We start from the raw sequence: 20,427 nt of genomic DNA on the forward strand, positions 1-20,427 counted from the left end.
TTACTATCCAGTTGAAGGCATTGTCCATCAGCCCACCACCACAGCCGAAATCAATGGTATCACATGACACTAGCATCTGCTCCGAGAGGGATACGAGAGGATTTCCTGCCACCTGCCACTGCCCTTCGATGTTGCCGATAGTTGAAAAGGCCCAGCACGAGCCGCACTGACCCTGATCCTTCACTGGGGTCACTGCTCCCTTCTCACGCCAATCCACAGCTGCAGGAGCACGGCCAGTGGTTACGTTCACCGTCTTGCGTAGCCGCTTCTGCGCAGCTGCAAAGTAGGACGCGCCGTTACGGTAGCGTGCCCTGAACTCTTCACGTGTCATATCCGAGAAGGGTGTCACACCAAACGTTGCGTATGGGTTCGCCGCAGCTTGAATCTTCGCCTGCTCCATATTCTCCTCAAAGGCACGGAAGCGGAATGCTTCCTCCTTAGCATCCTTGTACACCTTGCCGTACTTCTTCTTGAACGCAGCAAAACGCATCTCCAATGACTCCTCCACGTGGAGCGACCCGAGTGCGACAGACGCAAGGCACGCTGCCATAGCCAGCAAGACAACGGGGAGACGTACAAAACGCACCATTTCTGTTCGAGGCATCTTTCGGCTGTTTATGTTTGGATGGACCTTCCTTGCGCGTGCAAACGGTAAAAAGTAATATAAATGGGGAAAAGCTTTGTGATGCAGAAGAAGTGAGTCACGACAACACTTACACAGCACGTGAGTTGCAAAGAGGGAGTTACAGCAATGACGTCCAAGGAATAAATAAAAAAACACACGCGTGGCTAAGACGGCATCAGCACTCACTGTACCGGAGCGCAGCACATTCTGCTATGCACATACCACACGCACATGCCCTCCAGGTGTATTACAGTTTCACTACACAGCCGCTCGCCGAAGAAGATAGAATTGAGGGGGAGTAAAAAGGGAAGGAAATTAAAAAAAAAAACCAAGCAATAATGAACGAGAAACACCAATCACAAGGTGAAGCGCAACCCAAGACCACGCCACCTCACTGGTGTGGGACCAGCCTGGCCGCCTTAGTGGGTGGGTTGGTGGAGCAATGATACTCAACGGACCCAATCAAAATGGGTATGCACTTATCCAGTGGCACAGTAATCGGCACAGAGAGGCCGCTGCAGCTCCTGCTTAGTGGGTAGATTATTTGTGTAAGGTTGCTTGCGCCACACGTGGCGATCACTGAGCCGACGCCGGTAGTCTGGACGCACTCGCCAGTGGGGAAGGTGGCATGTGAGCAGCCTTTGGTACAACCCTTGCCCTCGCAGAAGTCCTGTGTAAAAGTTGCTGAAGGCGGCGGCGGTGGTGGTGGTGGTGGAGTGGGGCCTCCAACAACTGCGGAGGATACGGCCTGATTCATGAGACATTGGTTTGTGCCCTTCTCGATGCGGATGTAGCCGTCCTCGCCCCACATGTTGCTCCACGAGTTTTTGATGATCCAGTAGGGTGGATTGCTATTATCATTGTAACCAACGAGGAGCACACCATGATCCAATTGCTCGGAGGTGCATGAAGTCAGAATCCCACCGTTATAGTCCATAAAACTTGTGGCGTCAACGGCAATAGCAAGGGGACCGTTTTCTGCCAAATACGCGGCGATAGCGTCCTCATCCTGCGGTAAGTCAACATGGTCTGTTATCGCAGCACCGATCTCGTGACCATTCATCTGGCACTGTGGCTGCTCACCATTCCCAGAAACATAGGGATAGCTCGCCTCCGTGAATACGTTTCCACCGTTTGAATTTACTATCCAGTTGAAGGCATTGTCCATCAGCCCACCACCACAGCCGAAATCAATGGTATCACATGACACTAGCATCTGCTCCGAGAGGGATACGAGAGGATTTCCTGCCACCTGCCACTGCCCTTCGATGTTGCCGATAGTTGAAAAGGCCCAGCACGAGCCGCACTGACCCTGATCCTTCACTGGGGTCACTGCTCCCTTCTCACGCCAATCCACAGCTGCAGGAGCACGGCCAGTGGTTACGTTCACCGTCTTGCGTAGCCGCTTCTGCGCAGCTGCAAAGTAGGACGCGCCGTTACGGTAGCGTGCCCTGAACTCTTCACGTGTCATATCCGAGAAGGGTGTCACACCAAACGTTGCGTATGGGTTCGCCGCAGCTTGAATCTTCGCCTGCTCCATATTCTCCTCAAAGGCACGGAAGCGGAATGCTTCCTCCTTAGCATCCTTGTACACCTTGCCGTACTTCTTCTTGAACGCAGCAAAACGCATCTCCAATGACTCCTCCACGTGGAGCGACCCGAGTGCGACAGACGCAAGGCACGCTGCCATAGCCAGCAAGACAACGGGGAGACGTACAAAACGCACCATTTCTGTTCGAGGCATCTTTCGGCTGTTTATGTTTGGATGGACCTTCCTTGCGCGTGCAAACGGTAAAAAGTAATATAAATGGGGAAAAGCTTTGTGATGCAGAAGAAGTGAGTCACGACAACACTTACACAGCACGTGAGTTGCAAAGAGGGAGTTACAGCAATGACGTCCAAGGAATAAATAAAAAAACACACGCGTGGCTAAGACGGCATCAGCACTCACTGTACCGGAGCGCAGCACATTCTGCTATGCACATACCACACGCACATGCCCTCCAGGTGTATTACAGCTCCAAGATATAGCATCCTGTGTGGGATGTTTTATTTTCTTTTTTAATAAAAAAATTTTGATGTTTTTGTTTATTTTTATTTTTATTGATGCTGCCTTTTTTATTGTTATTTGAAGAGAAGATAATTACTTTTTATTGCATATTAATATATATATATATATATTAGGTTTTTTCTATTTTTAGGATATATATATTTTTTCTCCTTTTTTTGTGTAAAGCAGGAGTGACGGTGTCTATTTGTGTTATGCTTATGCGTGGTAGCGTTGTTGATGTCGAATTTTTTTTTGTGGCCTTATATATATATATATATATATATATATATTAGTTGTCTAATAAATTATGTATAACTTTTTGTATTTGGTGATTACCTTTTTACTTTGAGAGATGCGTTGGTTCTCTCTCTATTTTTTTAAGTGTTATAAAAATTGTGTATATCCTTATGTTTAATACTTTGTAAAATTAGATTGTCTTTCTATGATGAAGGGGCATCTGAGAGGGGCCTACTTTTAATTCGTGCCAGTGTGTTCCAGAGAACGGTGTAAGCTAAGTGTGTTGTGTGTCTTAGATTGAGGTGCATGATGGAAAAGATGATGTATTGAGGTGTGTTGGTTAACAGTGATACAGAAGGGCTGTCAGTCTCAGGAAAGCAGTTTCTCGGGGGCGGGGAGGGGGAGTAGGCGATAGAAATAAGAAGCAATTAAAAAAATAAAAAATGTTAGCTTCACGACGGTACAGGCTCGATTGATGCCCGTTTTCGATATCCAACATTACACATACTATTTAGATGAATGCAGATCTACCCTGATGCGATATTTGCCGCCGTTTGTTCTAACACCCACCAAAGTGATACCGCCATATCCGTCAGAGTGATCTGTCTCCTATTTTCTGTGGAGTGAGAACGCGAAGTAAGGGGGGTAGTTGTCAAAAACCTCAACGGTGCGTGGGGGGACGAACCGTAGCGTCGCAAATGGTGTCAATTCCCTGTGACTTCCCATTGTTTCAACTTTGCAAATCTTCTTTTCCTCGCCTTCTCCATCTCCCTGGCCCACATTCTCTCCTCGCTGCTGTTTGCTTCGCCGCAGACTGAGGCGCCGAGGCGGGCCTCTTTCAAGTCCGTGGGTAGGAGGTGATTCAGAAGCTTCGACACCGCTGCTGTCTACATCCACACTTTGGCCCTGTTTCTTCACTAAACGTACCGAAGGAGAGGTACGAAATGACCTCTCGGCACGTTCGACAAGTTTCCAGAAACCACTACAGAATTGTCCCGGGATGACCGTGTCTCCCAAGACACAAACTTTGAAAACCTCCCACCACCCCGCGCCGCTGCTGGCATTGGCAGCTCCATCATAAGGCGCGGCACCAGTTGCAGCGCTACGGTCGCTCTTTCTCTCCTTTTGGCGTTGGACAAGCGTAGCAAAGAGGCCTATGGCAACAAGCAAAGATTGATGTTGCTGATGCTCGGGCATAAGGCAGAGGGCAAAACCCGAGGCCCGCAGACATCGGACGACTGGCCAAGGTGTAGCAAGAGCTAAATCAATTGCATTTGATGTTGCTTCGACTGCCCATGCATCAACCACTGGAAATATGTCACGTGGGAGAGTGCTGCATAGTAGTAGAGCCTCGAGTTGGAGATGCAGTGCACACTCAATAAGGCACTCGAGTTCTTCCTCACTTCGGCTGAAGAATGCAGAACAGGGAGCGCCCAAAGTGTCCCCACAACTTGCGGCATCTGTTGTAAAGCGTGAGACTGGGTAATGTGCATTGGTATTTGATTTCTCAACTCTTGATAAGTGCCCGTTTGATTTTCTCTCGTGGACAGATTGTTGCTTTGTGAATAACCCACGGCATCCAATGAGTCGGCGGGCGGTTGTGGACAGGGTAAACGTAATTGCTGCCAAGGGATCACGACCGACGGACGCTCGTGAGCCTCGCTGCAATGGCACGGTAAAAAGGGTGGGGCCTTGCTGTTGCTCTTGCTGGTGTATTGGGGCCCGCCGATTGTTATTATTTGCCGCTGCCGTTGTGGTTGGTGGTAACAATTCAACGATGCGCCGCGATTCAGCAACATCTATGCGTACGAAGCTACATGTCGCAGCGCACATAGCACTCCAGTACCGCAACGGTGAAGTTCCTCCCGCATGAAGAGAGCCGTGCACAGCATGCCGTCTCGCTCTACCTACCCACTTTTCTTGAAGTCTTTCATCGCCTTGTGAGCTTCCGCTTGTCCGAGGAAGAAGGGGTAACACGTCGTTTGACCCCATGTGTGCTTCATCAAGCAAACGAACAACCAAAACTATGTCTCCAGCACCCTGTGAAGTTGGAGGTGATGAGGGCATCCGCAGCACAACGCCTGAACAAGAAACTACGCATGAGTAGAAGTCCCCTTCTTGAGTGGATTTTCCCGCGCCCCTGTACCCGGTAAGAGCCCGCGGAAGCCAAACGCCCACGCGTGACCCACGTCCAATCAGGTTGAAGTTTAACAGAAAAAACGGTGGGGGAAGTCGAAGTTGATACGGCTGCTGCTGTTGTGCTTCCTCAACTAGCAGGCAGCACAGTATACTGCAGAATGCCTTGAGGTGTGAGGAAAACCGCGGATCCATTTGCACAAGGTTGTGAAGGTGAGGAATGCTCTCAATGAGTGTCGCGTTTCCCACTAGTGCCACAATCTTAATTGCACAGGAGAAGTAATATGCGCGAGCGAACCGTTTCCCGCACTTGTCAACTGTGGCAAACCAATCACCCAATAGACCAGTGGCGGCACGTTGCACTTGAGTGCGCTCCTTAGACCGTATGTGAAAAGCTGAAGGGGCACCGCAAACATTGCCGAGCTCAGCCTTCTCAGTAACCTTCTCATCACTATGAACAAAACTCGTCTTATTGTCGTCACCACCTTCCTCACTATCAGTGGCCGCAGGAATTTCATGTAACTGCAGGAACCACAAAACAGCCTCCACCCAAGAGGAATTTGTTCCTGCTCCCGCAGTCGGACCAGGCGTCTCTAGTATTTCACCCCCTTGCTTTCCGGGGGACCACTCCTTAGCCCACAGCGAACCGCTGTGAAAAAGAAGGGCAAGAAAGAGTTGATCAGACCCTAGTAGATGCCTCCAAATTTCAATACAGCGCCTCCACCGCTGGGCGCTGCTGCAAGCAGAACTGCCCTTATTACTAAAAGACGTAGCATTAAGCGATGCTTTTGTGCTGCACACTCCGTTACCATCATTCTCATGTTCGCGCTGAGCCGTCAACAACTTCTCCTCAGCTTCAACCTCCGCCTTCACCTCTGCTCCTTCGTATGTGGTTGTGTCGGCTTCCCAATCATCGTTTTCCACTACTTCTCCTACAAGGTGCTTGACAAGTGTCGGTAGGAGCCTTTCAAGTGCTCGGGACATATCCAAACCCACACCGCACCCCTCTGCGCTCTGTTTCCCGAGTCGTAGCCTCACACTTAGTTTTCCTGCTTTCCCGCTTTTGTTTTCTTTTTGACCTTCCGTGCTATTGTTACTGCTATTTCGCCCATTGCGGTGTTCATGTTGATGAGAGCGTGAGTAATGAAAGAGGACGTGCGTGGGAAAAAATGCCGATGACAAATACATTTAGTTTGTGATTGGAGGGAGATGAAGGAATGAAACGAAGCAGAGGCTGTGGGAACGTGCGAATATATTTCGCAACCACAAAGTCATTCGCAGAGTTCAGCCGAGGACGCGTCTCTCTCTCTCTCTCACACACACAGACACACACACAGTTTCTTCATTCAGTTCCCGTCCACAGAGAATAGCTCGAAAAGAAGAACCACTCTCTTGGTCACCGCACCGTGCCCCCAAAGAAAATCAAAGAAAAAGAAAAAAACAACAACTCCAATAGTAGTATTGTATTCATTTTCCCTTGCGCGGACAACTAGTACCACAACAAACTTATAGAATCCATCGCCGCAAAGTCTCCAAACACTCTCGACCCAACAACACGTGATCACGGCACATTAATGGTTCACACCAGTCCCAGCACTTTTTTTTTTTTGGCGTGACACGTCGTAGGTACCACACCATAGTTCGCGCCTTACGGACACGTATTATAGAGGAAGTCCATCAATTTCACGGCGGTTTCGCCCTTATTCATAACACGCACGAATGCTTCATCGCATGTACGGAGAAAGAGATTCTGTCGTTTCTCCTCCGCGAGTGTACTTGGCACAGTTGGAACGTTGCCTGCAACACTCTCTGTGTAACGGCGCAATTGCGCCTCAACAAATGATACATCGGGATGTGAAGCGGGGAGAGCATCACGCGAGAAACGAAGAAAATTGACGGTATACTCGTGCCCAGGGAATATATACGTATGATTGTCTCGTTTTTGCACATCCGTCGCATCACACGCACTGCTCTCACAGGCACCGTTAAGATTGTACACCTTCCGCAGGGCGTTACACATAAGTACGGCGTCGCCCTCAAAAAAGGCACCAATGCCACCGACAAACATTGTATCACCGGTGAAGAGTGCAATACCATTCTCCGCCTTTTGCGGGTGGTACACCTTGTATAGAACGTGACCACTTGTGTGACATGGGGCGTCCAGCACATCTACCTTTAATTCCCCAATAGAGAAGTGATCACCTTCACGGACCTTTTCTGTGACACCTGGTATGGGTTCGTTCGCACCGCCGATAATACGGAATGCCCCCGTAGCATTCAGCTTTTTCTGAAGGCTGATGTTTCCACCCGAATGATCGTGGTGTTTATGAGTGGAAAGGATTGTACGAAGATCGGTCGTGCGGTCGACGCCACCGAGGCGCCGTACATAATCAATTACTGGGTCGATGTCCGCTGAAACGTCGACGGCAGCCAGTGTGTTTGTTGCCTTGTCGTGAATGACATACGAGTAGTTATCCTTCAATACAGGTATTACTGCCACAGTAAAGGCAGTCCCGATGCTCTTCACTACAACTTCCATTTTCGGTGGTGGCAGTCCACCTCAAAAATTGTTATCGAAGTTGTGAATAAACGGACAACCCCCCCCCTCCTCTTCAGTGTATAGCCTTTCTACCACCTTTTGCCCTGACTCTACAAATTGTGTTTGACAATATTGTATACGGAACCGTATTTAGCGCTTCACAGTGAGGACGCTACTGGCAACGATGGCGACGGTGGTTTTGATAACCGATTTCAAGTGGGAACGGAGTAACGAATGCAAACCTTTTTTTTTCTTTCTTCTGTTCCTTGGTTACCGAATCCAGCGCCCTAACTCTCCACTGGGTCTGATGTTAAAACTAAAAACTCAAAACAGATGCTTTTCAGAACCTGATGGGTGTGTGTGAGGGGAGGGATGGGAGAAATAACTATGAAGGTTTTCGTCAGAGTGGAAAGTAACCAAACGAGTTTTGGTGAAGAAAGGTCTAGTAAATAAACAATTGAGGAGAGAGGGGGAGGGAAAAAAATACTACAACCATAACAATAAGCGAAGAGGCAAAAACATACGCCGCCAGCGCATATTCGACCATCAACGAGGGGATGTGTGGTGAATTTCCGTTACAACCAGATGATAGCGGAGGGAGAGAAAGGAGCAAATTTCTTTTCCCCTCTTTTTTTTTTCTACTATCGCCGCAAAAAAAAAAAAGAGAATGATAACAATCAGATCATCGGCGCCCACGAAACTTCTCAAACACACAGACGTGGATAACCCTCCACCAATATTGCATCACTACCCCTCTTTTTTTTTCCTTCCTTGCTGCACTCAATTTTGGCACCTCAAGCTCTCTCAACACCCTTGTTTTTTTTTCTCCACTTTCTTCCCCTCCTCCTCGCTTCTCTCCCCTGTTCCTTCCAGAACCAGTATCATTTTTGAGAGCCCGCACAAGGATGCATATAAAATAACCACATATTGCTTGTCCTTCCCTTCTCCATCTCTTTTTTTTCTTACCTTCACTTCAGAATACACACCAACTACGAATAAAAATCATATTGTTCATCACCCGTCTTGCGAGTGACCGTACGATAGGCACTTTCAATGTCTTTTGGTAGGACAACATATCTGTTCTTCCGCACCGCCAACATACCCGCCTCATGACAAATGGACTGGATATCTGCACCTGTAAGCCGTTCCGGTCGCGTGACAAATTCCTCCAAGTCAACCTCAGGTGAAAGGTTCATTCGAGATGTACAAACCTGGAAGACAAGCCGTTTCTGACGGCGATCGGGGTAGGGGAATTCGATCTTGCGATCAAGACGTCCAGGCCGAAGGATTGCGGGGTCCAGCGTATCCCAGCGATTGGTCGCCATGATAACTTTCACGTTAGTTGTCTGATCAAAACCATCCATTTGGGCCAACAACTCAATTAACACCCGTTGAACCTCACGATCAGCACCGGTTTGCGCATCAAAACGTTTGGTTGCAATGCTGTCAACCTCGTCTATAAAAATAATTGCCGGGGCATTTTCTCGTGCAAGTCGAAACACATCACGCACCTTACGTGGACCCTCGCCAAGGTACTTCTGCACAAATTCCGAACCCACCACACTAATGAAGGCCGCATTCGTGTGATGTGCAACAGCTTTCACAAGCATTGTTTTGCCGGTGCCGGGTGGGCCGTAGAGCAAAACGCCACGTGGAGGGTCGATTCCAATCTGGTCGTATAGTGAGGCATGTGTAAGAGGTAACTCAACCGCTTCCCGAATTTCTTGTTTTTGCATGTCCAGCCCACCCACATCACTGTACGTCACGTTTGGCCTATCTTCTTTACGGAGAACGTGGACCGCCGAGTCTATTTCATTGGGAAGAATCTGGACGCAAGAATTGCTGCCCTTATGCAACCCCACACTTGCGCCAGGTTTCAGTTTTTCCTTGTCCAAGGTGCTTAAAATGCGTACATAGTAGTTGCTGCTCGAACTACCACCTACAATACCACGACCCGCCTCTACTGCCTCCACAAAAGTGCCAAGTACCAATGGGACAGCTTGAATTCGTTTCACTTCCTGTTTGGCTGCGCTCTCCTCCTTTTGGAGATGGTGCGTTTCTGTTTTGCAGATCATCGTCTTGAGTTCAAGGTTTTGTATGCTTCGCACCAGCCGCTCATGTTCTTCATACAAACTCAACGTCGCCGCGGGGGTACCACCTGCAACTGCGGCATTTGTTGTTTGCGCTAAAAGTGAAGTCATCCACCCCTTCTTCACTACCTTACGTACGAAGAAACAATCACGTGTTCAGTACGCTTCTTTTTCTTCTTCCCTTTCCTGTCCTGTAGAATCGGTTTTGTGCCTCAAAGCAAAACTCGGCCCGTTATTTTTTCTGTGCCCTCCACACACACGGAGCTTTATGTATCTTTCCCTCTTTCTTTCTTTTTTTTTGTTTTCCACAATAATTTCTTATTTATCTTCACTACCGCAAGATATATATATATATATTGCTCTCGCCACAAAATAAAAGAGTTCCCCGCACTCAACTGATAGTCAAATGATCGAATAACTCGTCAAATACAGACCAATCCCACCTTTCCTTCGTTTTGTTGTGTTGTTCCTTTTTTTTCTTTTGATAGCGGAAGGGCAGGGATGTAACATATGTAATATTTGGTGAGGCGATGTGAGTGACAGAGGTAGAGGCAGAGATGGATGAATGGATGTAAAGATGGTAGAACATTTTTTTTTTTAAAAGAGAAGCAAATATCAGTTTAAATTTATGCACATAACCAATGGCCATCATCACGTCGCAATACTGCAAAATATATAATATCAAATATACATCCACCACAAAATAAGTACATATACATATATATATATGTTTATTTTAGCGGATGGAACAAAATATACGGGTGAGAAAAAGAAGCCACAGCGCCCCTCTACACAGTTGACAGCTCACTCTATCATTGCCAGTGGCTAGAGAAAAAAAGTAAAAAAAAAACATAGGTTCACAAAATTATTAAAAACAGTGAAATTCAGAGATACAATATATTTAGATATATATGATGTATATGTATACCCTGTCAGTGAAATGCACATACATATACAAATCAGATAAACGAACGCGAAAGACGATCGTAGCAAATAAATACAAAAATACCGATACCCACACGCATATAAATAAATATATATGTATATTTGTGTGCGTATATTAGTGGTAGGAGGGGGAAGCAATGACGTTAACGAGCAGAGATATCTCGTTTTCATTAAAAAAAAAAAAAACTTTTCCCTCCACGTTTCCGCGGTCTTTCTTCCACTACCGCACTGTAACGTCGTACAAGTGGAGACTGGACCTTAACGGATTTTGTGGTGGGGAAATTTTTCACAAAGGGGGTGTGAAGCGCAAAAATAATAATAACAATAGGAGTTGTTGTTATTGAAAAATATGGAAACTGCAGTACGGGGGTGGGGAAGAAGATAAAATATAAAAAAAAGAAGTGAGTCAGCCTCCGAATATATCTTTCGTCCAGCTGCCTCTACGCCACGTTTTCGCCTCACTTTCCTTTCCATTGCATGAATCGAAGTTCATCCAATTCGACAGTTATACCGCTTTGGTGTCTTTCCCAACCTTCCTCTTCCTCTTTATTTCTTTCTTTGTATGTGTCCTCACCAGCGATTCATCCATTTGACTTGCGCCAGTTATTTCTTTTCCTACTCGTGCGCCTCTTCATAGTACACATGGGCCTCCGATACGTCAACACATCCGCGCTGCCACCTTTTTTGGGCATGGGCTCGCTCGATCCTTGCAATCAGCTGATCTGCAGTTTCACGCAAGTTACTCAATGGTATTTTTCCTTCCGACGTGCCACCGCTGGAAACTGCACCGGCCATGGTATTGACAGAATCATTACGAGGCATCACACGAGCACCGGCGTCAGTCTCCCAGGAGACACGATTTCGACTCCGTTCAACACTATGTTGCTGTTTTGCTCCCCAATGCGTAGCTATGCATGGCGGAAGGAAGTTCCCTCGGCGGGTACCTCCAGTGAGCGGATTGCAAGAAAGTTGTGGAGGTTGCGACAGGGGATTAAGCCGGGCCGGGGGGAGCACCGGGAGGGGCCGTTTCTTCTTTTTCCTCACATTTTCCGGTGACTCGGCATCAGGATCGGATTCGGCGTACACATTGCTGCGCGTATTGGTTGAAATCACCCTACCCGAGGAGCCAACGTGCCCACTAGTGATGGTGATAGTCGGAGCGTGAGCTGCAGTACACATATCAACGGTGCTATCTGAAGAGCTTGACGTTTCCTCACCGAATGACGTACTGCTATCAGATGTGCAAACAGGAGCTGTGTTCGTGGTTACCTTTTTTGATTGGTGCCGGCAAGAGACTTCCATATCTGAACTACATGTTTGAATCATCTCACAGCACTGCTCTAGTGCGCTGCGCAGCTTTCCTGAAGCGGCATATGGATCCTTCAGTGCATCGGTAATCAGTTTCCTCATTTCCACCAAGACTTTGCTCATGCGAGCCTCATTACAGTCGCCGTCACACACGTCTTGCCTCGAAACATCCTCAGCACATTCCTCATCAGGGATAGACTGTGTCTCCTCATTCTCCTGTACAGACCCTTTTCGTAGCACCATGAGTATTTTCATGCACCGCCGCCTGTACACGGCAGCGGTCCTTCGGAGGTCACCAATTTCTCTCAGAAGAAGCATTACTCCGTTCAGTGCGCTCGTGGTATCAAACACGTCCTGTACCTCTCCTGCACTATAGTTTCCATCATCCCACCCCTTCGGCAATACACACAGGTGTTCGCAGGCACGCATGATACGGTGTGATGTGCTTTTACGTTCAGAAGCTCCATATACCGCAAAATTAAGCCCATCCCTGCAAACGTCTCCCCGCGAGCCATACTCATTCACCACTAGTTGCCGCAATGCTTCCTTCAGTGACAGCACCATTCCTTGCGAAGGCGCCCCAATGGAATGGGAGTTGCTGACGCCTTGTCTCTTGGTAATTGGAATGCGAATCTGCTCATCTATGTACCCAGCGATTAGCAGGCAGAACGCTCGCGTGTTTAGATTGCCAATAGGACGTCTGGCACTTTTCCCCAGCAGATCGTCTGCAGGAACGGCAGCAGCATCAGTCACAACCTTCAAACAATCACAAGAAGGCGCGCACATGCTCCAGCCAACTCCCGCGCTTTTACGTGGAGTATGTGTATACCAATCGGAACGGTTTATTCCTGCTGTTGGTGATAAAGAAAAAGTTGTGCAAGTGTATGTATGTATATATATATATATATGGTTTGAATATGGTGATAAAGCCTTGTCCCCTCTGACCTGTACTGCGCCACCAATATTTGCTCGAGTTGATTGTACGTTGTATAGTAAGCACGACAAGAATATGGCTACCAGCCTGCAATTGCGCAAGTTCCTGTGGGTTGCGGCTTTTTGCAGATGGGCAAGAGAAGGGAAGGTAAAAGACCCTTTCAAAGTGGCGACGCAAAGAAACTAGAACAGTGGTGGCCGGCTAGCTTCCATTGCGTTTATACAAGTATTTGTTGATTCGAGTTGAGAAGAGAAAAGCCATGGGATCGAAGGGAAACATATATGCGAAAAGAACGATTAGGGGAAAGGAGGGGGAAACACCACAAGAAGACGACAAAGACAAGGAAACGGAGGGAATAAGTATTTATCAGGACTAACACCAACGTCGGCGGCCGAATGAATCAGGTGAGAAAAGGGGGGGGATAATTTAGCAAATTGTAGACAAATATGTCAAAGATGTGATAGGGGAAAATGGTGATAACCTCTTGTAGGCAAATAAATGGATATGTGTACCCATCTGTAGCCTTGTGGGCGTGTCTGTAAATAAGTGCACGTGATATGAGCACTTGTTTATCAGAAATGAACATAACAACAGACCAGATGAGAGATTAATGCCGCAAAACACTACAAAACAAAAACGGCCGCATGGGTGCAACAACGCTTACACGCCTCCATGGTGACAAAACAAGCGGGATGATATATCAAAAAGCGAGGAACCGATGGGAAAATACCTACGGAAAAGAGGAAAGCATTTCGTGCCCTACTCCGTGTTACTTTCTGCAAGAAAAACATAGCAAACAAGCTAGTATGTGCACATCCACCTTCTCAAATGGATATTTAGCATATAACCAGGCACTCAGACAACAATAAAAGGGAAGGAACCCCGTGCACGCACACACGCAAACAACCCTTTGCGCCCCTTTCGTTGCAGCATCCGCCTGACTCCCACACCCGCTTAAGACATAAGAAAAATGCACATCTCCACATCATCGAAACACGAAGCAGGCTTTTCCTCATCCTGACACTCCCTTACTGAACATTTGTAGACTAATATGCAGTTTTAGCTGATCCACGCAAAAGATGAAACAAATCATTTACGTGGTTTGGGAATAAAGTATCGTCGCGTCCATCACCACTCTATTCACCGACGGCCTTCCGACAGCGTTCATACAAAACGATGTACGGAGTCTCATGCGGTCCGACGACACAGCTGGAACCTTTGAGGACAGCATCAATATCCTTGGACTGTACCGACGATATGTGCGAGTCATTTGCTAACGCCCACAAGCCATCTTCGTCATTCTCCCTCTCCCCCTTTACCTCCCGGCATTCCTTTCCAGTTGAATCAGCGCCTGAAGGATGAAAAAGAAGTGAAAAATAGTGTCCGGAGTACACACCGGGCCCATTATGCAGCAAAACACCCCTCAGTTTGTATTGCACTTGGATGTCAACAAGCTCATCGCATTCTTCACGCTCCTCACGATGTGCGTTAGGACCATGTGAGGTAATCATATTACCCATATTTCCATCATCTTGACTACTATGGAGCGGTGAGCGACTTGATTTCCTTTCCACTCGAACTGGAACATGCAAACACTTCTCGATAGCCACTGCGTCCATCACTTTTTCGTGTGACTCCGAAGCGTGCGAGTACTGAAAGCGGTTCAGCTGCAAAATGAGGTAGTGTGGAATCCCTTCAACGGCGCTCTCTTCCACAACCCCTTGGGACTGTTCATCTTCCTCATTCTCAAAATGTGCACCTAACCCTGCCGAATGATTAACCGTTCCGTGCATGGCGGTGAACATCTCCGCCTGCTCATTGCTGCCACAAGATTCACAGAATATCATATTTTCACCTTGAAGGACCTCCCTTGACTCGCGGTAGTTCAGAACCCTGCCGAGTAGTTGCTGCAAGGAACGCTGAAAAGGCACCCCTGCATTATTCTCATTCTCCTCAGCGTCGCACGACGCACAATCAGATTTACTTTCTACCCCTCTCATGGAAGCGTTATCCGTGTGATATGTGGTTATGGCCACACGACCATCGGTAGATAGTGCTATTTCTGTACTTTTGGAAATCTCCCGCTCATCGTTGGCAGTTGGCCCCTGAGCAGCGACACACGCAGATGATGTTACATGTGCTGCACCGTCACCATCACGGCGCAGTGGAACAGTAACAATCCAAAATGGGGCCCGCCGTGAGCGTGCCGCTCCGCATCCACTGCACTTAATGGTGGACACGAGGTTCCCACCAAACCACCTTGAAACAAGCATGGGCCGCTGCTTCTCGTCTTTGCGTTTCCCAAACTTGGTGCCCGAATCAGAGCAGTCTTCATTGCTCTCATCTTGTCCCTCTATGTTGTCATTTTTTTCTGTAAACACGAAGTTGTCGATACGATCCATCAATGTCATAGCAAATTCGGAGGTATCGTGCTGGCGACCGTCGTTAAACGGCGGCGGCAAACATTGCTGCAGACGGTATGTATCAATGGCACAGCTATTACACCCGTTGCGTAGATGCCAGTGCATTTGGCTTAGAATAAGTGCCACCATAACAACCAGTTCGTCGGCACCACGAGAAAGCTTGTGAAAAACCGCCGTCGTCACTTTCGTTGAATCAACATTATTTTTTTTATTACTGTTGATGTCAGCGTTGCCGCCAGCGTCTTCGCCAACTTGCCCATCAGCAGCGCCTCGCTCACTGAGTACCTGGAGGACACCGCGCACCAATTCCAAGCTAAAATATTTCGCGGTGAAAAGAAGCTGAAGAAAGCTATTTACGAAGCATGTATTTCCAGCATTCCTAAGGCCCAAGAAAAGTTGACAAACCGCAGAGACCGCCTCTCCCGATTCCTTACCACGCCGAGCAGCAGCCAAGTTGCCTAATCCGTCTGCTATTTCGGAGTTGTCGGCATTTCTTCTGGGGCCATCGAGTGACGGGGCTAATTTGACACCAGGTGCCGCATACAGTGGTTTCATTACCTCTCCGCTCGGGCAGCAGCTGGAAAGTTGTTTTCGACCCGCACCGTCGGCCCCACCCGATGAGTTTTTGTAATAATCTAGGAAAAGTCGGGGGATATGTCCCCGAAAGAGATTCGCCACTGTACTCAACTCATCTCTCGTCATATTTACCGGCGTGCAGCACCGCTGTAGAGCTGGGAACACACTAAAGCATGCAAGGGAGAAGATGAGATGTGGCGTGGTGGATTTGGTAAACCTCCACACTTCTTCCGAAATCATTTCGAGGGCAATGCGTCCCACCATACTAATATCACCGACCACTGGCCTCGTCACCTCGGCCAAGTTCCCCAATGATTCTGTTATCAAGTGTACGAAGGAGGGCACATCATTGTGCATTGAAGTCTTTAAGAGGGAACAAAACGCACTCACTGTGTACAAGCCGCTGCCATCCGCGGCTGGGCCGCCAACTGCACACCCAGGAATGCTATCGGCAGGAATCGTATCATTAAGTGCAAAAATATGGAGCATCTTCAGTATTGAGTACGCCCTTTGGAGTAGCAAATGGATTACTATTTGCTCGGATCGCCCATTATTGTTGTGACGGCAGTCAAATGGATCCTTGTGGCATCCGAAAAATTGCGCAGCAACCGGAACGCCATTCCGTTGCGCAAGCGGTGACTTTTTGAAATCGCTTATTTTCCTTGCGGCAGTCGAAAGGATCTCTCCCGCAACTCTGTGCAAACACCAAAGTGCTACGTCTAGTGCTGGAAGGGATGACTCAATACTGTCTGCCTCATCGTCGTGTGATAAGGGAGAAGTTGCTGTCTCTACTCTTCTTCTTCGTCTCCCTCGCCCACTGAAGGTTTCCTGCCGTGGCTTCGCGAAGTTGACGCCGAACGCGAGAAACCCAGAAACAGCTCCAGCAAAAAGCGATGGTTCAGCTGACCCAGCAAGGCTACTAAGAACGATCCCGGCAATGGTCCCATCGGCAGTCGCAAAATTGTTCTCCCCTGACCCCTCACTACTAACCTCATCCTTGCTCATTCCGGTTTCCCGTGAGCGGGTGAAGACATCCATCCGGGAATTATGGTAGGCCGTCTGCAGGGCGCTGCGCACCAAAGCTAACCCTAGCGGTGAAACATTTTCCACGTAATTACGACTCCTTTCGACGCGCATTCCAATATCTGATATGCGGCCAACAATAAAGTTTATGACATCGCGTTGACATGGTAGTGTAACTTTCTGAGATTGCCTAAAAAGGGCTGGTGAATTAAGTTGCAGCAAAATATCAATAAGTGATGGTTGCGCACGCCGTTCCGCCTCTCCTTCCTCTATGGAGTATTGCTGCGAAAGAAAGTCACTGCCCGCACTAACCATCACACGGTCGGGTATTCCCTCCGGCTTCCGCAAAAAAAAAAAGTCTTTCCTCACCCTCGTCTCCAGCAAACTGTGCAAATATACGTACTCACGTACAGTTTTTATTCCTCACTCTTTTAAAAAAAAAAAAAAGCGTATCGGCTCACGCGTCCTGCACTAGCACTTTGACGCCCTTGAGAATAAATGGGTGCCTATTTATTTGCCTTACGGCCGTCTCACAATGTTTTTTGTTACTTCCCTACTTTATAATAGCAACAACAATTGTAACCGTTGCTGTTACTGCCCTTATATATAGGGTCTTAATGTGTATTCCCCTACTCTCGCTCAAGAGAAATAAAAAAAGGGGGTGAATAATCGAAAGACCACAACACATGTACGTACGCTGACGGTGAAAAGATAGAAGGAAGAATGCACAGAATTCACCAAGGTGAAAGCGGAGGAGTTTGCGTGCAGATGGGATTGAGGAAGGAACAAGTGCACGTTCAATGAAGTTTCGGTTTTTACTTCACACGTGCATTTAGATTCTCCACCTCTCCACTTGACAGGCACGGGCAGACGTAAGACTACGCAAACCCCAAAAATTCACAACGACACAGAAAGATGTCTTTCCTCTTTCTGCTTGCCCCCACGTATTAACCTTTCCACTCAGCAAACCTCGTAGGTAAGTCACTGACTATTGCAGTGGTGCGCAGGCGATAGTGGAGAGTAAATCATAAAGTCAAGAGCCAAAGTCATTAGTCCCATCCGCTGCGCAGGCCTTTTCAACAAAAATGAGCTCACTGGTGATATCCATTATTTTCAACTTCTCACCGGTATCCGCGCATATGTGGCAACGAGAAATCGAAGAAAGACAAACTCCCATTGTGAGGATTCAAATTAGTCTGTACGAAACTGATCAGCTAGGCGCAAGCAAGGAGGACCTCGCTTTAAACTCTCGCATGTTAACGGTCGCCATTCCCGTCAATTGCAGTTCCACTAACGATCGTATCAGCGATTCATCCGAAAGCTGACAAATTCGCTGTATTAGAGAAAGTGGCACAAATTGCTGCTTAGCGTTAGAGCTTGCCATCGCATGGGAGGTGAGAAGGTGCAATACTCGCACCGAGTCAGGAATTAGGGGACTGAAAAAGTTATTGTACGTCACACCACAGTACGTGTCGCCATGCCGCAGAGCCTCACTTGGAGTACCCTCATCACATTTACCGCCGGCACACGGAAAGGCTCTTACAGCCTTCTGCACTTCCTCCAACGAGTCGTGCGGTGGGAGCACGGCCAAAAGGGTGGAGCGGAGCAACTCTGTTGCCAGCGACACCTTTGCGCCGGGTACGGCCATAATTGGTGGTAAAGAAAGGGGCCTTCTCATTACGTACTGTTGTTCCTGAGAAAGTTCGTCGCGAATATACGCCCCAGAGCCTGTTAATGCGTTAGGCACGAACACCGGAACGCAGCTGGTCAGTGCCTTGGACAAATCGGTAGGCCCCACCGACTTCGGCGATAAGCGCTCCACATACGCGGTCAAACCGGGTATACGCTTCAGCCGCGTCAGCCTACCGAAAACAAGGTCTTCGTACAGTACGGCGAACGCAACAGCCTCATTCAATAGATGACCATCTGCCCATTCACAAGCGGCAGCGAAGAGGATGTTCAGAAGCTCGATGCTATTAGAAAGCTGTGCCATATTCTCATGGTAGCCTCTCGATGTCCCCTGCACCACATTTGCTGGAGAAGTTGTGACATCATTAGCCTCACTCATTGTGGCATGCACCGAGGAGGATAGTGCGAAGGGAGAGAGCAGTGAATGGAGACCCACCACGACATCCGAAAGTTGGTGTCGAAACGCCCAGAGCGACTGCAACTGCCGAAGCAACAACGGCGGCAGTATCACTGGGAAACGGCGAAGGGCCTCTCGCAGAAAGCAACAGAAGGGCAAATTTTCGTGCCGAACAAAAAATAAACTCGGTTTGGACCCTTGCAATTTCGCGGCATTTTCTTGCTCGTTTTTTCCATGGTTCACGCTGTTGCCGTCGCAACTACCATCCGCCTCGACACCACGTGATTCCATTGGAGCGCTCAGCCACAATTTAAGACGCTCAAGGAATGGTACACATTCATTTTCCTCACCACCACCACTATCAACATCCTGCCGGCGGTGCAACATTCGATCAACAGATCCTTGGAACAGTTTCACGCAATAGTGACAACTCATAGGACCTCTCAGCGACTCCTCAAGCAGTGCGCCGCCGTAAGCGAGATCGTCCGGGAGCAGAAGTACAGAGAAGCGAATACGAGTGCGTCGAGTTGACTGCCTCACGCGACATAGAGCAGATAGCGAACTAATGTCATACAGAAGCAGTGTCAGAGGATCTTTTGTACGCCGCGATCTTTCACTTGCAGAACTACAGTTGCCGCCACCTACAGCAGCACGTTGTGCATTCCCCGCATTTGCACAGCACCGAACAATAAACAGTGCATATTTAACGCATAGACCGCAACCCCGTCCATGCAGTTGTACCTGTGCTCGACGTCTTGGGTTATGGAAGTGGGTGTGTGCGACTCGCTCCGCTAATCCGGATTTTTCATCATCGTCTCTACGGCGCTTCGCGCCCGAAAGGTAAATGTTACTGCAGTCGACACCTGTACCCCCTTCTCCTTCTTCCCCATCCTCCGCGTAAACGGCATCGCACCAATTCCGCGCCGCCTCTATACAATTGAGTCGTAGCACGCTGGCACTGGCATTGTAGGCACTTGCCCCCCGAGAACTGTCTTCAAGGCCCCGACAGTCGGGCATCAAGTTTACGGTGAAGACACGAAATCCCCGTCTCTCAAAGTCTTGTACGAGCGCGACTCGCTCCTGATGGGATGTAGAGGGTGCGAGAGAAACCTCTGCTGCTATAGCAAGTGGCAGGAACCCGTAGCAACCAAGTAGAGTGTTGGGTATCTGGAGAGAATCACTTTTAGTGTCACCGTCTCCATCGGCCCGATTCAAAACTGTTGAAGGGCTCTCCTCCCAGGCCTCTCCACGGAGAAAGGCAAGTAGTGCATTGATTCCTTCGGACATGAGTAGGGCCGCGACTCGCGCAGCAGCTCCATCGAGTATAGCGAGAACATCACTCATTCACTTCTTACAAAACACAAGAGAGCACGAACGGTGTCTCTCCCGTCTTTGTTGTGATTTCGATAGAGAAATTGNGTCACAAAAAAAAAGGTCAGGTACGCATAAAAGCAC

The 20,427-nt window shown here is 48.3% G+C and overlaps 8 protein-coding genes across 8 annotated transcripts; all 8 read right to left on the reverse strand.

Moving 5' to 3' along the window:
- Nucleotide 1: 1 nt before the first annotated feature.
- TbgDal_VI750 (cysteine peptidase precursor, (fragment)) lies at nucleotides 2–604 on the reverse strand (the record flags this gene model as incomplete). The annotated part of the gene is made up of 1 exon (XM_011775580.1): nucleotides 2–604. A coding segment is annotated over one exon (603 nt), but the record flags the coding sequence as incomplete, so codon positions are not given.
- A 412-nt stretch (nucleotides 605–1,016) lies between these two features.
- TbgDal_VI760 (cysteine peptidase precursor) lies at nucleotides 1,017–2,369 on the reverse strand (the record flags this gene model as incomplete). Its single annotated transcript, XM_011775581.1, has 1 exon — nucleotides 1,017–2,369. One exon carries the CDS (start codon nucleotides 2,367–2,369, stop codon nucleotides 1,017–1,019), a length of 1,353 nt encoding a protein of 450 aa, XP_011773883.1.
- Nucleotides 2,370–3,521: 1,152 nt separating this feature from the next.
- On the reverse strand, nucleotides 3,522–6,236 carry TbgDal_VI770 (hypothetical protein, conserved; the record flags this gene model as incomplete). Its single annotated transcript, XM_011775582.1, has 1 exon — nucleotides 3,522–6,236. One exon carries the CDS (start codon nucleotides 6,234–6,236, stop codon nucleotides 3,522–3,524), a length of 2,715 nt encoding a protein of 904 aa, XP_011773884.1.
- A 460-nt stretch (nucleotides 6,237–6,696) lies between these two features.
- On the reverse strand, nucleotides 6,697–7,587 carry TbgDal_VI780 (glyoxalase II; the record flags this gene model as incomplete). The annotated part of the gene is made up of 1 exon (XM_011775583.1): nucleotides 6,697–7,587. The coding sequence occupies one exon, from the start codon at nucleotides 7,585–7,587 to the stop codon at nucleotides 6,697–6,699; it is 891 nt and encodes a 296-aa protein (XP_011773885.1).
- A 989-nt stretch (nucleotides 7,588–8,576) lies between these two features.
- TbgDal_VI790 (proteasome regulatory ATPase subunit 3, putative) lies at nucleotides 8,577–9,788 on the reverse strand (the record flags this gene model as incomplete). The annotated part of the gene is made up of 1 exon (XM_011775584.1): nucleotides 8,577–9,788. One exon carries the CDS (start codon nucleotides 9,786–9,788, stop codon nucleotides 8,577–8,579), a length of 1,212 nt encoding a protein of 403 aa, XP_011773886.1.
- Nucleotides 9,789–11,237: 1,449 nt separating this feature from the next.
- TbgDal_VI800 (hypothetical protein, conserved) lies at nucleotides 11,238–12,716 on the reverse strand (the record flags this gene model as incomplete). Its single annotated transcript, XM_011775585.1, has 1 exon — nucleotides 11,238–12,716. One exon carries the CDS (start codon nucleotides 12,714–12,716, stop codon nucleotides 11,238–11,240), a length of 1,479 nt encoding a protein of 492 aa, XP_011773887.1.
- Nucleotides 12,717–14,000: 1,284 nt separating this feature from the next.
- Nucleotides 14,001–17,201, reverse strand: TbgDal_VI810 (cysteine peptidase, Clan CA, family C19,putative; the record flags this gene model as incomplete). The annotated part of the gene is made up of 1 exon (XM_011775586.1): nucleotides 14,001–17,201. One exon carries the CDS (start codon nucleotides 17,199–17,201, stop codon nucleotides 14,001–14,003), a length of 3,201 nt encoding a protein of 1,066 aa, XP_011773888.1.
- An 895-nt stretch (nucleotides 17,202–18,096) lies between these two features.
- Nucleotides 18,097–20,259, reverse strand: TbgDal_VI820 (hypothetical protein, conserved; the record flags this gene model as incomplete). Its single annotated transcript, XM_011775587.1, has 1 exon — nucleotides 18,097–20,259. The coding sequence occupies one exon, from the start codon at nucleotides 20,257–20,259 to the stop codon at nucleotides 18,097–18,099; it is 2,163 nt and encodes a 720-aa protein (XP_011773889.1).
- Between the last annotated feature and the right edge of the window lie 168 nt (nucleotides 20,260–20,427).

This window comes from Trypanosoma brucei, chromosome 6 (genome assembly GCF_000210295.1).
Source record: "Trypanosoma brucei gambiense DAL972 chromosome 6, complete sequence".
Lineage (NCBI taxonomy): Eukaryota > Euglenozoa > Kinetoplastea > Trypanosomatida > Trypanosomatidae > Trypanosoma > Trypanosoma brucei.